The following is a 15,346-nucleotide window of genomic DNA, read 5'->3' as shown; positions in this document are numbered from 1 at the left end:
ACTCTTCAGCTTTCCCCGACATCTCCATCCTTTGACCTGACCTTGATTCCAAAGCCTCAGTCGCATCTCCAGCTACACCGTTAGTATTCCTTGCACAGTTACTGAACTAGCAGGTCCCAGGCAACAAGCTAGATACCATATGAGATAAACAAAGGAACCAGACAAAAATCGCTGCTTTTAAGGAGTGCCAATTTTTAGGAGGCAGATGTGCACAAATTATTACAAACTGTGCTGATCCGGACAACAGATATTTGCCCAAGGGGGCTGGGGAATATAAAAAGGGGAAACCTAACCCTTCTTGGAAAGACTGGAAGTGGTAAAGTCTAAGAAGCTGAGGTCCTCTCTCTGAAGGTTTTTTTTTTTTTTTCAGTTCCCTGTTTGTTTTAGGGATAAACTGAAAACGTGTTCTGCAGATAAACCAGGAAGAGAAGGGCATTCTAGAAAGCGCTGAGACACAGGGCGCCCGGGTGGCTCAGTAGGTTACGCATCTGACTTCAGCTCAAGTCATGATCTCAGGGATGTGAGATTGAGACCCACAGACTCCGCAAGGAGTCTGCTTCTCCCTCTCCATCTGCACCCCCCTCTCAGATAAAAAAAAATAAGGTGACACCTTGGGAACTGCATGGAAAGAGGAATAGGTGTGCTGGTACAGGGAACCACAAACATACCTGTAGCATGTAAGAGGCTGGAAGGAGAAGGATCTAGAAAAATAAGGTGAGGCCTCCTTAGTCAAGCCATGGAGTAGAAGAATAGAACAATGGGGGCTCACCAACGGATTTCAACCAAGAGCAACATATCAGATCTGCGGTTTATGACAGATCCTTCTGGCAGCCTGGTGGAAGATGGAGTGGAAGGGTAAAAGAACAGAAAACGTGGGAGAAATGACTGGCCGTAGCGGCAACTGGGTACTGAGAAGCGGAAGGGGTTAGGGGGAGGCAAAGTCGAGGTCAAGAGTATGGCCTGGATGACTAAACAGATGGTCACGCCACCAAGTTGGGGCTGGATGGAGGGTGGAGAAGAGATGATGAGTTGGCTGTGAAGTGCTGCCAGGACTTCCGGGTAGAAACTTCTAGTAGATAGACATACAGGCTGGAAGCTGAAAGGAAAGCCTATGGCAGGAGTCATGGGCACACACAGCTGACTTTGCCTATATACCAAAGCAGGCTCGGGTTCTGCCACTTATTGTGTAATCTTGGGAAAACTACTTAAGCATACTAAGCCTCACTTTCCTTATTTATAACATAAAGGAAACAAAACCTATCTTTTTAGGTTTGTTGTAAGGATCAGGAATAATTTGCATAAAGCATTTAGTGACAGGCATATCATAGGTATACAATAAAATAACAGCTCTTGTAAGAGGACAAAGGCTAGACCTCGGTAAGTCACCAATGTGTAAGGTGCTGGTAAAAGAAGAGAAGCCACTACGGTGCGTGGGGATAGGGGGCGGGGAAAACAGGAAGAGTCGCCAAGGACAACGATGGCACAGAAGCCAACAGAGAAAGGATCTCAGGGAAAAAGAATGATCAAAACATGAAATGTCCGAGAAAGTAAGGAAGCCGCGACTGAGGAAACTCCCGGATCCAGTGCTAGGAATCACTAATGACTTAGCAAGTCTAGTTTTCACCGACTACTGGGGCCCGAAATCTGGGAGAAGGTGAATAAATCGAAGGTGAACGGGAGGCAGACATGAGAGATGGACAGCAGGAGCAAGAGTGCATGGACTTCTGAGCTGATGCCCATTTCCTTCTTTCTCTTTTTTTTTGAGTAGGGTAGGTCCTGAGCACACTTGGAAGGAGAAAGGTCCTGGGAAAAAAGAGAAGCTGAGGACCTGAGAGGAATATAAAGAAGAGAAGGGTATTTAAAAGGCTGGTAGAGGGAAAAGCCTCAGATGGGAAGAGGCACAGGTAGCTTGAGAACCGAGAGGGACTGAGGTAAGGACAGGTATGTTCAAGGGCGTACAAGGTTCTATCAAGGGCCAAATGGTACATATTTAAGGCTTTGTGGGCCATGCAGACTCTGTTCCAACCACTTGACCTTGCTGCTACTATGTGAAAGTAGCCATAAACAATGTATGAGTGGACGAGCCAGGCTGTGCTCCAGAAAAACTATTTATGGACAGTGGGATTTGAATTTCATATAGTTTTCATATATCATGAAATACCATTCTTCTTCTGATTTAAAACAGATCATTTAAAAATGTAAAAACCATTCTACACACACAGGCATCTGGACGATTTGGCCTGTGGGCTATAGTCTGCCAGACCCTAAAACCTGTGGGTGTGGGGAAAGGAGGAGCCCTAACTCCTCCCATCTCCCCTCCTACTCCCTGTCTCATCTGTCCAACCCCCAACACAATCTTGCACAAGTGCTCCCTCACTTTTTGTTCGGCAGCCTTACCGCTGCTACACAGGAGGTGCGCCGTCAAAATTTGCTGAACTGAATGACTGACCCACCAGTCCAGGTGTTCTCGTGTCTCAGTGCCTAGGTCTGAAGCCAATCGTTCCCAGATTTGTTCTAAAAGGGTGTTCTCCACATGCCACCTCTATGCTCAGATGCTAACATCCCTTTGCCTGATAGTCAAGTCACCCCTCCACAGGTCCTCTTCCGCCTTCCCCCACATGACCCCACATGACTCCACCACTAGCCCAGTAGGAGGCTCTATCTGAGCCTAGAGGCAACAGGACCCCCTTCCCCTATTTGCCACAATGAATCCCCACTCGCCTGCCTCTGCTCTCTCCCCATTCTCTCTGCTGGAAATGCATGCTTCCTTCTCTGCTTTTCTGAGTCTCTCTCTCCCTTCCATTCAGGCCTCACTACTTCCAAGGTGCTCCAGGATCAATACACGTGGAAGTGACAGTGCCCTTCTCTGAATTCCAATCATATTAAACTATACCTCCCTTGTGGCACTTAGCCTGTATTATTAACTATCCTCTCATGCCTATATCCTGATTTCCCATCAAGACTGAAAAACCTCTCGAGTTCCGCCAGGCAGAGATTTCATAATAGTCACCGACCAGGAAGGAGAAGCTGCAATAAAGGAGTAGCGTGTCTCCATAGGAGCCCGTCAACGATGGCAGCTGATGAGAGCAGACTCTCATTCCTAAGATGCGACTGCGCTGATCACTTTATAAGAACAGTGCAATCAGGGGCACCTGGGTGGCTCAGTGGGTTAAAGCCTTTGCCTTCAGCTCAGGTCATGATCCCAGCGTCTTGGGATCGAGCCCTGCATCGGGCTCTCTGCTCAGCAGAGAGCCTGCTTCCCTTTCTCTCTCTGCCTGCCTCTCTGCCTACCTGTGATCTCTGTCTGTCAAATAAATAAATAAAATCTTAAAAAAAAAAAAGAACAGTGCATTCAATCATTAACTACTACCCCTCCCTGTCTCCTTGCCCTGCCAACCCCTACTCCTGTCCAGGATTTCCACTTGGCCAACTCAAGCTTCCATTAAAAGTTCCTTCCTCAAGGAACTGCTTGACATCATTACCTCTTTAGTTGGTGGGCACAGCAGTAGGTGGAGAACATGAGGCTCTAAATAACTACTTGTTGAGTTAAACACAGGAATGGCTACTCGCTTGGTGGACTGCAAGCTCCATGAGAGCAGGGCCTATATCTGTGTTGGTCACAGCCTCAGGGGCTGGCCTTGTGGAGGAGTGGCACCACATTCACATTTGTTGAATGAATGAAGGAATGATAACACAAACAAAACAAACCAGCAGGACTTAATGCTGAGGAAAGTAGTGACAAAGGGTTACAAATGACAAAGGAAGGATGGTCAACTAGGTCAAATGTAGCAGAGATGACTTACTGAAGCATTTTTTGGGTTCGCCTGACTCACTAGATCATAAGCGCCCCCCCCCCCCAGCAAGAGTAGCTTCACTGGAGGGGTGGGACCAGAAGCCAAAATGTAACAGGCTGAATAGTTGGGGGAAAGCAAGGAACTAAAGACCATGAATATAACCACTCTTTCAAGGAACCTGGCTGAGAAGAGAGGAGAGAGAGTTGGGAGAGGACACAGACTGGGGAAGGTATTTGTGTTTCAAGGTTGGGGAGACGGGCCCACTGACAAAGCCAATGCCTGCTCCCTGCTAATGTGCTCAACAGACAAGTAATCTCTTACCCCATCAGGAGGGAGGCTATAAATGAAAGTCATTATTCTGGGTCTTTCAGAATCATTTTTAAATAGCACCAAATTTCACAAAAGGGAAAACTAAACCTCCTCAAACTGGATCCGAACAGGAAGTTGCAAAAAACATGTAAGTTTTCACGGTTACAGAGAAGAGGTATTGCAACACATGGTATATTTAAATACAAGTAAGGTTTATCATGCTTTCAAAAAATTACGTCGCAGGGATTATATTGTTCAGGGTTCTACGCATACAGCAAAACCAGTCCGTGCTCTCAAGGAGCTCAATGTCAGAAGGAAAATCAAAATGACAGAGAGGTAAGACCAATACGGTATGAGAAGTTGGGCTGATAATGGATGTGAGAACAGAAGTACAGGGGAAAGAATCTAACTTAGATGTGGGGGCCACTGAGAAAGGTTTCTCAAAAGAAGTTATGCTCAAGCTGAATCTAAAGAAAGAGGTGACACATAATTCACCTTCAAAATTAACTAGCATTGTGTATAATATGGGCCTAATGTCACTGATGATTCCACTGGATAATAAAGACTGCATTTCTCTAAAAGAGCTGAAGACTTGCATCACCTTAACTTTCCTGTGTGACCTCTAACACTTGTTGATTACTAAGCTAAAGACCACGGGGTGAGGGGGGATGCAGGTAGGCTCACTGAGGACGGGGTCTAATGTTATAATGGGCAAGAAGCATGAGCTTTCAGAGAACTGATATTGGTTTACAAGGTGTTCTGAGTAGTTCTAGAATACAGAAATATTTAACAAAGATGACTGCCTGGTTAAGTCAACAGAATCAGAGAAGGAAAGGTAAATGAGACAAGCAAAAATGAGAAAATTAAACACTGGACTCCAAGAGACAAAAGCTTAAAAATTTCCAGAAAGGAAAAAAGGCTGGGTTTCTGCTGGAGGAGAAAGAAATGAGAGACCAAGAGAACTAGATGTGACCCTCCTTACCAGCGCCATACTCGATGAGGGAGTCTCTGGTCCTGAGCATCTAGTGCACAACATTCTCACAAATCAACGACTGGCCTGGTCCTGATGGCTGTTGGAGCTGCCCATTCCTCCTCCCCAACCCTGGAGACTTCCCACCCATCTCCCAGATACCAACTCTGTTCCCAGGCTGTCACTGATCTCATTTCTTCTACTGTACAATGTGCAACCACAGAGCACAAAGTGGAAATTTTTTAAAAGATTTTATTTATTTATTTGACAGAGATCACAAGTAGGCAGAGAGGCAGGCAGAGAGAGGAGGAAGCAGGCTCCCCACTGAGCAGAGAGCCCAACGCGGAGTTCGATCTCAGGACCCTGGGATCATGACCTGAGCCGAAGGCAGAGGCTTTAACCCACTGAGCCACCCAGGCGCCCCTCAAAGTGGACATTTAAGAGCTTTGACTGACCTCATTTCTTCATCAGGCCTCCCATTGCCTACCACCAGAGCTGGGGTCACACAGTACTTCCCACACCTCAGCCTTTTACACTCACAGAACAAACGCCTTCCTGCTGCCCCGTTTCACGGCTAACAGGCCTCGGTGGTTCCATCTCCCCTCTGTCCTTACAAAGGTGGTGTGTTATGTTAGAACAGCACAGGCTCCGGCATCCAGAACATCCTCGGTTCAAACCTCATGTCTATCACCTGCTAGACTAAGCCTGTCTTCTTCACCTGTAAAATGAGGGCTACGGTACCTATTTCATAAATTCTTCTGAAGATCACATACAAGCCATGCTGAAGCCCCTAGCGCAGGCGCTCTGCAGATGCTGGCCGTCTGGCTCTCTCACCACAGCCGGTGTACCTGGAGCCCTCGATCCTTAGTTCTAGGGGCCCTCAGCTTATAAAACAAGTAAGTCATGGGGATGTAGCACACAGCAGAATGACTGCAGGTAATGGTATCATACAGTGCATCTGAAAGCTGCTGAGAATAGGTCTTAAAAGTTATCACAGTAAGAAAAAACACTGCAACTATGTGTGGTGACAAGACTTACTGTGGGGATCATTTCAGTGTGCACAAATACTGAATCACTATGTTGTGTATCTGAAACTAATATAATGTTACATGTCAATTATCTCGCAATTAAAAAGGTGGGGGTTTTTTTGTTGTTGTTGTTGTTTTTAATGAGTCCCCATCTTTTGCCTGGTGCTCCAACTGCCCACTGATGGGAGTAACTTTCAGTGGCTGGGTGCTAGGGAAGTCAAAGGGAACGGATTACCTGTGCAAGGGCTGGTGTACACAGAACCCCACAGAAGGACTACAAACTTGTTGTCCTGATTATAAACAGCGGTTCACATTCCACAGCGATATTAATACAACAGCTCAGCTAATCAGGGGTTACTGGGAATTCTGCAGGCTGTCTCCTTGTTTTCAGAAAAAAAATGCTTCCCAAAGAGTTCCTAACAAAGGCCACTTTAACCTCTTCTTAAACAGGAGATTACCTCTGAACTTCCTTTAAGAACCCGTGGGCCCATGAGGGGGAGAGAGTAAATGAGCATTCACTGAACAACCACAGTAAACCAGACACTGGGCTCAATGTTTTATGCACATACTGCTGTATATTTATATATGAATAAATCTCATCTAATCTTCACAAAATGCAACGGGATATTTTTATTTCAATTTTACAAAAGAGGAAACAGAGCAGCTTGCCCAAGGCCACACAGAATAAAGCAGAGCAAAGATGGAACCTAAGTCTAAATTATCCCTTTGCACATCACAGAAGAAACAATTTCAAGAATAGGCTTGATTTTCAAAAGGGAAAAACATTAAAATTCGGGCTCTTTTTCCAATGTCCTACACTACCAAAATGTTAGCAATAACCAAGAGGTACAGCTTATATAAAATGTAAATTTGAGACCTGTTTATTCCTGCAGCACCATGCTATAAAACTAGTATGTACACAAAACCACTCTGTCCCTCTTCCAGGCCAGGGGGCTTCAATGATGCAAGTGCCCACGGCTATGGAGAGCTACCACCACGCATGCATACATACATGTGGGGAAGTGCAGAGATGGCTTCTCCCCGTGGTAAATGGAAAATGCTTCCTGCCCTGGGTTCCTACAACCCACCCCCCCAACCCCGCACATACAGCCTCTGGCAGTCTCCCTGCTGGAGTCGCAGCCCTTCAGGGCAGGAACTATTTCTCTGTCCTTCCTGATTGCTGACAAAAGTAGGTACTCCATAAGTAAAAGCTTGTGGAAAGAGTGAAGGGCTCCTTAACACCAGAATTTCAAGCAGCAAGAGTCCTAGTTCTGAATGGCAATTCCGTGGGAGTTCAGAAGGGAGCCTAGGAAGAAATGTAATCACAGTATGCGAAGACTAAAAGCAAGTAGCTCCCCTCTGGGAGAGTCAGCAATATTCAGGTTTGTCAGAGTGGATCATTCCACTGCCTGAGGGGCTGATAATGAGGAATGAAATTGGAACTAGGTCTCCCAAAGCAAAGGGCGATTGCAAAACACTAAAATCAAAATTCTCCCTCTTTTCTTATACTTAAAATTTGTCATACTAAAGGGGAAAAAACCCCACAAAACTCCTCTTGGAGTGTCCCTGACTAATATAGCAAGCAGCCTAATTCACAAAGCATCTCTGTAACTGTGCTTCTTGGTAGGAAAAAAAGATACTCTTTTCCAGTCAACGCACCAGAATACTTTGGCGCCTCGTGAAGAAATAACTGGTATGGGGTTCCTTGCTTTCTTCATACTTCCTGGTCAGCTATCGAGCAGAAAAGTGGCAGGGTCTGCTAGCCACAGGGGTACATTATGTTTACCAGTGTGGTTTGTACAGAGGTGGATGAACAGGTAACTGGAGAGTCCTGGCAGGTTCTCGCAAAGGGAGGGATGCAAAAAAGTTTGGGAAATCATGGGCTACCTGAACCAACAAAAGGAAACACAGCTGCTCAGAAACCCAGAGCAGGGCATTAAAGGAGCAACCCCCTTTAGAATGCTGACTTGTGTAGAATGACATATTTTGATTGGAAACTTCTCAAAGATACCCGCAGGTGGATGGTGGCTAAGACAAGTATGAGAAGAAGATACAAGAAATTAGAGTCAGAATGACCAGTGGGCCTGTGGAAGGAGGAGAAGACAGTATCTGTAGCCAAGTTCTGGTTGGTTTATTTTTACGCAAGACAAGCGAAAGGGGAAAAAGTGAAGTAACAGGTAAGCCAACTACACACTACAGGAAACAAAAGAACAATCCAGGGTAAACAGGAAAATCAGGCTAAAATCTGACTCAGAAAATAAGCTGCTTGGGAAGCCAAGAAGACTAACTAGTTATCAAATGATTTGATTTCTCAAGAGTAACACCTAGACGTGGAGATGGAAGGAAAACACCGGGTTTTTAAAAAGGGGAAAAGAGGGGGTACAGAAATCATGAGAAGTATTATCAAACAGTCATAAACATTGCCCTCTTTAGGCCAATTAAAAGGATTTAAGTGCCTCCCCACCCCCACCACTGTTGAAGCAAAAGCTAAGGTAAGATGATGCCTCAGGAAGGCAAGTCTCCTGAAGGCCTGGTCATTCAGTAACATTTTCAAAGACTAAAAGCCACTGACCCGTCGTCCTCCATCTCCAACGAACTCCGCATCAACTGATTTTTTTAAAGTTTCTAGACTCTTCCATGTAGGTTTCACGAACAGACTGGTGGGATGAAAGTACAGCGAGCTAAATCCACAGTAGATTGAACAAAGTGTTCATGGTACCCTTCACCTTATCTACTCAACATGATGTTCAAGACCTGAAGCCATAAATGGATAGTAAATCAGTCTTCCAAGTACAGTCCCCAAATTATGGCAGTTCAACCGCACAGTGGTGAGGAAGCGATACACATCCAGGAGAAACTGTACTTCAGATTGTGAATCTGGATTTCTCCCGGTCTAGCAGTATGAGGCAGGGTACTTTCTGCTGGGCACTAGCAGGGAGCTGCGATTCCCATCATCACAAGGGTCAGCCCCATCATCACAAGGGTAAACAACCAATAGACTTCTAGCCATTCTGTACCAATACGGCCATTCTGTTTGTCAGCACAGTATTCAATCAATTACATAAGCGGGTCAACACTTTATTACAAAATTGACTGTGTTAGATGACTCTGCCCAACTACAGACTAATGTAAGAGTTCTGAGCACGTTTAAGTTAGGCTAGGCTAAGCTATGAGAGCAACAGGTGAGGTGTCTACAACACACTTTCCATGATATTTTCAACTGCTGATTGCTTTATTGAAACATAACCAAACCACGAGTCAAGGAAGATCTGGAGCCCGGAGTGAGAAAGTAACAGCTCATATAAGTGATTGCATAATATCATTCCCTCCCTACCATCTCCTCCTTTCCTGCCTAGATCAGCATTTCCCAAAATGCGTTCCACAAAATACCGACCCTGGAAATGACACCTGAAAATGGTTTCCCAAGTTCAAAGTACTTGGAGAAGTCCGCATTTCCTTCCTTCGCAGTTATTAACACATCAAAAGCTCTGAGAAATTCTGTAATAAGCCTCTGTCTCGATTTAACTTAATGTTTCCCAAACATTTGTTCTCAAAGACTTTCACATAGTAATCATTAACTGAGGATGGCTAAAAGTTTAGGCTTTAAGCCATGTTCACATTTTCTGTGTTAAAGAAATGATTCAACCCCCTTGAGTTGCTACTACCTCACCACTCTTCCTCCAAATACCATAGTAAAACACACACACACACACACACACACACACACACACACACGACACTTCCTGCCTCCGGTTTCCTCACCACCCACTCACTTCTCCATCACTGGAAATCTGGCTTCGGCCCCCAGTGCTCTACGGAAAGTATTCTCCTGGTGCGATCAATGGACAGAGAGCAGAACCAATGGCTTCTCTTTGGCCCGTCAATCCCTCTGCAGGGTCACAGAGTGACAGCCCCATTCCCTGACAGTCTTGCCTCACCTTCCACAACACCGTATTCCAATTCCACCCATCTCTTTGACTATGTGATCTTTGGTTCCTCTTTATCTTTTTAAAGCCTTTACATTTGCAGACCAACTCTGACTCCTCCCTTGAGTAAACTGCCCATGCATGGTTTGAACCCTTCGGGAATCCTGAGCTAGTTCCTCGACTTCAGATCCACATTTCCAATGGGCTTCTCAACTTGTTCACTTAACTTTTCCTCAAGGACTATACACTCACTACACTCCAAAGAAGCTCATCAGTCGCCCACCAAACTTTCTCCTCTTCCTGATTCCTCTCATGATCTCACTATTCCCAGATGGTGAGGCAAGCAGCGGAGTCTGCCACTTTCTCCTCAGCCTGACATGGCAGCTGAACGGCCTCTGTTCATGCACCTACCACGGTTTACTCTAGCTACTCAACATCCAAGTCTTGAAGCTCCAACAATCCTCTGTCTGCCCCCCTGAGCTAAGACAGAGAAGAAACCTGACATACTTGGAAAAATGGATGAATCCACTGAATCATACCCAATTCATGGCTCGTTCTTCCAATGCCAATAATATACAAAGTTATCTTGCAGTTCAACAAAAGCTCTGGATTCTTTTCACTTACAAGGCCATTATCCTTCATCAGATTCAGATGAAACTCTATTCTAAACTACGACTACCTCCTAACTGGGCAATCAAGCTACCACTGCTACAAGAGCAGTATTTCTTAAAGTGCTACTCTAACCACATCACTCCTTGGCTCAGACACGTTCAATGGTTTCCCACTATTTCCAGAACACAGTCCAAACCCCTTAGCAATGTTATCACTACCTCCCATATCTGGATCTCTGCTACCCTTCCATGCTTATTTTCAATACTCCCTAAGCCCTGTGTTCTGGTCCAGGAGTAGGCGCACTCCAGCCAGTGGGTCAACTCTAGCCCACTGCCTGTTTTGTAAATGAAGTTTTATTGGAAAACATCCAATCAACATTTTGAGCCAGATCATTCTTTATTGCAGGAGGCTGTCATGTACATTGCTGAATGTTTAATAGGATCACTGGCCTCCACCCACTGGATTCCAGTGGCACTTCCCCAGTGTGATGACCAAAAATGGTTCCACACATTATTAAATGTCTTTTGGGGAACAAAACTGCCCTCAGTTAAGAAACACTATTCTAGAGATTTCCAAGTACAAGCTAAGAGTAAGTATGATGTCACTGCTAATAAAACACAAACTATACTGCAACTGTAGGAGAGTGTCCAGATTAGGAGGTAAGAATCACACAGTATTCAGTGAGGTTGCCTCACACTTGGGAGAATGTGCTCAACTGTGAATTTTAAGAAGACTTTGGATAACTGGAATTCACATAAGCCAAGGTGACCAGATTGATGAGAAACTAGTGAAGAATGTCACAGAGAAATATTTAAGTAAATCAAGGTGATCAGCCTGTACAAGACAGGATAAAGAGAAAGCCATGATCTTTAAATATCTGTTGTCCTGTCACAGGAAGGTTTAACTTGCTGTAGTTCAGGAAGGTGGAACCGGTGGGCAGCAGCTGCAGGAAGGCAGGTTTTTGGCTCTATACAAGTAAAAGCTTTCTAACGATCAGAGCTGGCCAACAAATGCAGGAGGCTAAGTGGTGAAACATCGTGCTCTCGTCATTCTGCAAGTGTTCAAGGAGAGCCCGGATGAACTCATGTCAGAGATGCCGTAGAGAAATTCCTGCCTGAGGTGGGAGGTAGGACGAGATGGTTTCTCTCAGGCTGCTTCCAGCTCTGAGATTCTATGGCTAGCAGTGGAAAAGCCATATGGCACGAATAATAAAATTTTCCAATTCCAAGACCTTAATTACAGCATAAGAGAAAAATACTTTGCTCAATGATTTACCCTGTGTCTGTTTGGTAACATTTTACATTTAGTCCCTGACACTGTGACTACCAGTGATCTGTTTTTTCCTAATGGACCTGTAATCAGTTCCTAGATAATGTCTATCACTACCTTTAAACTGTATCTTTCATTCTGCTAATGATCACCACACCGGTACAATTTGTACAAGGCTTTACAGTTTTCCAACCATCGTGACATACATTGCCTTACTCACTGTTGCTAAGTACGAGCATGAACACTTATTTTAGATAATCTACTTTCATTTACTGTCTCTTGCCTGAATTTCTTACGAAAGACAGCGAGGCCTTATTATTCATCAAATATTCACTATGAAAATAAAGCATACTCTAGGAGATACTCATCTCCAAAACAAATCATTTATCCACACCCCAGAAATAAGCCAAATCTTGTTATTTCAGCATCAAAAACACGGACTTACCTCAGTGAGATTTCTATTTTATTTATGATCTGGGGAGGAAAATTTGAAACATTTTAATTTAGCTTTCCCAAATTTCAATGTGGCCATACAAACTAAAAAGTTCCAGAAAGCAGTCAGAACAAAACATGAAGCATAAGTGTTGCTGACAAGTAAAGCCACTGTAGGTCCTCATTCCGGGGACTCCTTTATGCCCCGGCTAAAACTGCCAACACGAGTTGGGTAAGAACTTTTCTCCAAACCTAAACTGGGCCCTCACCCACTGTTTTACTTACTTCTTTACGTTTCGTTTCTGGACATTCCGACTGCAGAGTGAGAGTTGCACCTTCAATATTTCTTGGCATGGGCGTGGAACCAGGGTTTATTGTTAAATGAATCTGATCTGGTGAGATAATGTGTTGCACATAACCCTGGGACATTGCTTCATGATCTATTAGGTGAAAGCCCTCTTCACCCCCTACTAGAAAAGGCAAGTGTTCTCCACACTGTCCATCGTCATCTTCATCCTCCAAAGTGCCAGGGTCCTGCTCAATGAGAACAGTTGTCCTATCATAAACAGTTCCAGATGAGGAAGGCACCAGTCCGTTTTTGTCCACAAACCTGAGCATCTTGTCATCGGGGGTCAGCTCATCTTCCTCTGCTTCAAAATAGATGATGTTGTCGTCTGGACTGTGTTCCCCCATGGTTCAATCGTGCTCAGCCCAATTGTGAGAAATGGAAAGATAATGACCTGTCTGCAATAGGACAAAGCCAGAGTTAGAGTCAAATCCAGGGAACTCCTCAGCAACCACAAGACTCATTTTTCCTCTCACGTGAAGAACAGGTCAAAGTAAATGAAAATCATCTTCCCTGGGAATAATTTTTTTAAATTTAACTTTGAAACCATCAAGTCATTTTAAAGGATAAACAATGCCTTAAAACAAAACAAAACACTGAAGAAATAAATCGTTGTTCTTAAGACCCTCCAAATCTGCCTTACTACCAAACAATTCCTGAAGGGTATAAATGGCATACTACTTCAAGGCTGAGTTGTTTTAAGTCTTAAAGTAAGAAAACCCCAGTCACATATCCTTCAGATTAGACCCTGGGGCAGTGTAGTCTATTGTGGAAGTAGAACTTTGGAGGCAGGGTCATCTACCCACAAATCCCAGCTTTGCCACTTACTACTTGAGTAACTTTTCTGTGTCCCATTCTTCTTATAAGTAAGGTGGGACTGGTAGTTCCTTCTCTCAAAGTTATTACGCAGAGTGAAAGAGATAATGTACGTTAAGGCACGAAGTCTGATTATTACAGGGAAAACAAGTGTGAATTCATTCCCTCCTTCCTAGAACAGATGTTTCAGCTTCTGGGTAGGAGGGCAGATCCCTAGTCAGGCATATTCAATGAAGATCATTATATCTGTTAACCTTCTAAAACAATGTGGTATCCACTAGAACCTATGCTTGTATAGGTGCTCTCTGCAGTGAGGGAATGGTGAATCTTATTTTCGTTTCTATTGCCCCTAGCACAATACAATGACACCAAGAGTTCAGGAGATGTCAGCTAAATGAATTAAAGACCTGCAGATATACTCTCTTGGGAAGGCACACTCTCTTGGAAAGATACATTTTCTGAAGCTTTCCTGTTCTGGATTAGTTCTCTTTCCTTTAGCTGCAAACATACAGGTTCTACAAATGTGGTTTTGGCAGGCAGAACAGAACTGAAAAATAATCAGCACATCACTTTTAGTGTTCAGTCTGGCTTTGCACTTTTTCTCTTCTGCCCTAGGTTAGAAAGTGAACCTTTACGTAGTGGGGCGGCTAGACAGAGAGGTATTTAGCAGAGACAGGCCAAGGGATCAGATCTGGGAGGAACCGGCCCGACCCCTTGCTCTGGCTTACGCAACCCGGTAGATGCACATTTCGCTGCATCTGAGGAGAGATAAGAGCACCGGAGGCCCCACAGGGCTTCCCTGGCACCATCAGCGGCTAAGCGGAGACCAACTGTCCGGAACAAACAAGACCAGGAGGTTTGAGGGTGGCATACGAGGAGTACAAACGGAGCACCCTTGAGAGAAGGCTGGGAAAAGGAACCTGACTGGGACAGCCCCCAGACGCGACTACACAGAAAAATCTGAAGACAGGCTGGGGGGCTCCAAGCCGGGCGAAGAGGGGCAGGGTCCGGGTCTCCATGGAAACAGGGAAGGGGGGCTGGATACCCATCCCTATGGAAACGGAGGAGGGGTGGGGTCCCTATGGTGACCAGACTGGGGTCTCTACTGAGAAATGCTTCAGGAGGGAGCCTAAGTCCCGCACCCCCCGGGAAGCCCTCAGCCCAGGCCGCGTCTAGTTTCGCCTTTTACCTCCGCGGCTCCCGGCAACGGCGGCAGCGGCAGCTTCTCCCCTCCCCAGCGGCACCATGATTGCCCCCACCTTCCCCGAACGTCACTTCCGCTTCCGCTTTCCGGAGGAAGGAGGAGATATTGGCCCCGCCTCTCCTTGGCGCTTCTAATTGGCTCCGGCTGTGTGGGGGCAGAGCCCGAGCCTCCAATTGGCGAGCAGAAAGGGCGGGGCGGGGCGGGGTGCCGCGGAGACGTTGTGGGGCCTTAAGTTCGGCCCGCGCTCAGAAGCACCCTCAGTGTTCGCTGTCTGCAGGGTGCCGGCGCGTCCGCGTTGTGGCGCCAGACGCGAGGATAGGGGGAATCAAACCTCCACAACCACTAGGGGAAAGTAGCGTCAACCCGGCTTGCGCCTGCTGCCCTAGCCCTGGCAGCCCCACCTGCAACGGGAAGGACCCCAGTTAGCCCTCCTAATTCCAGTTCGGACCCTCAAGGGGAGCCTGCGAGGCTGTGACCTTCCCGGCTTTCTACCTCTAGTGTTGAGGGGAAGCTGGGAGCAACCAACGTTAATGTAGCGGGTGGGGTCAAGAAAGAAAGATGGGATCCAAATGGCAGAACCAAGCTCAGCCAGAGGACGCCGCCACCTCTCCCCACTCCCACCACGCCCCCGACTCGCTAT

At 45.8% G+C, this 15,346-nt stretch overlaps 1 protein-coding gene across 1 annotated transcript in view; it reads right to left on the bottom strand.

The window, feature by feature from the left end:
- The window catches only part of MTF1 (metal regulatory transcription factor 1), a 35,813-nt gene extending 21,038 nt beyond the window's left edge, over positions 1-14,775 (bottom strand). Inside the window, exons 1-2 of the mRNA XM_080801219.1 lie at positions 14,692-14,775; positions 12,626-13,084 (exon numbers count right to left, since the gene is read on the bottom strand). Of these exons, the coding sequence (XP_080657345.1) occupies positions 12,626-13,033 (408 nt within the window). The 5' untranslated portion in view covers positions 13,034-13,084; positions 14,692-14,775. The remainder of the gene's footprint in view (positions 1-12,625; positions 13,085-14,691) is intronic.
- Positions 14,776-15,346: the final 571 nt, after the last annotated feature.

The sequence above is a fragment of the Martes martes genome, assembly GCF_963455335.1.
Source record: "Martes martes genome assembly, chromosome: 4".
NCBI classification, from domain to species: domain Eukaryota; kingdom Metazoa; phylum Chordata; class Mammalia; order Carnivora; family Mustelidae; genus Martes; species Martes martes.
Note: the sequence above shows the minus strand (reverse complement) of the source record. Positions and strands in the feature narration are given on the sequence as shown.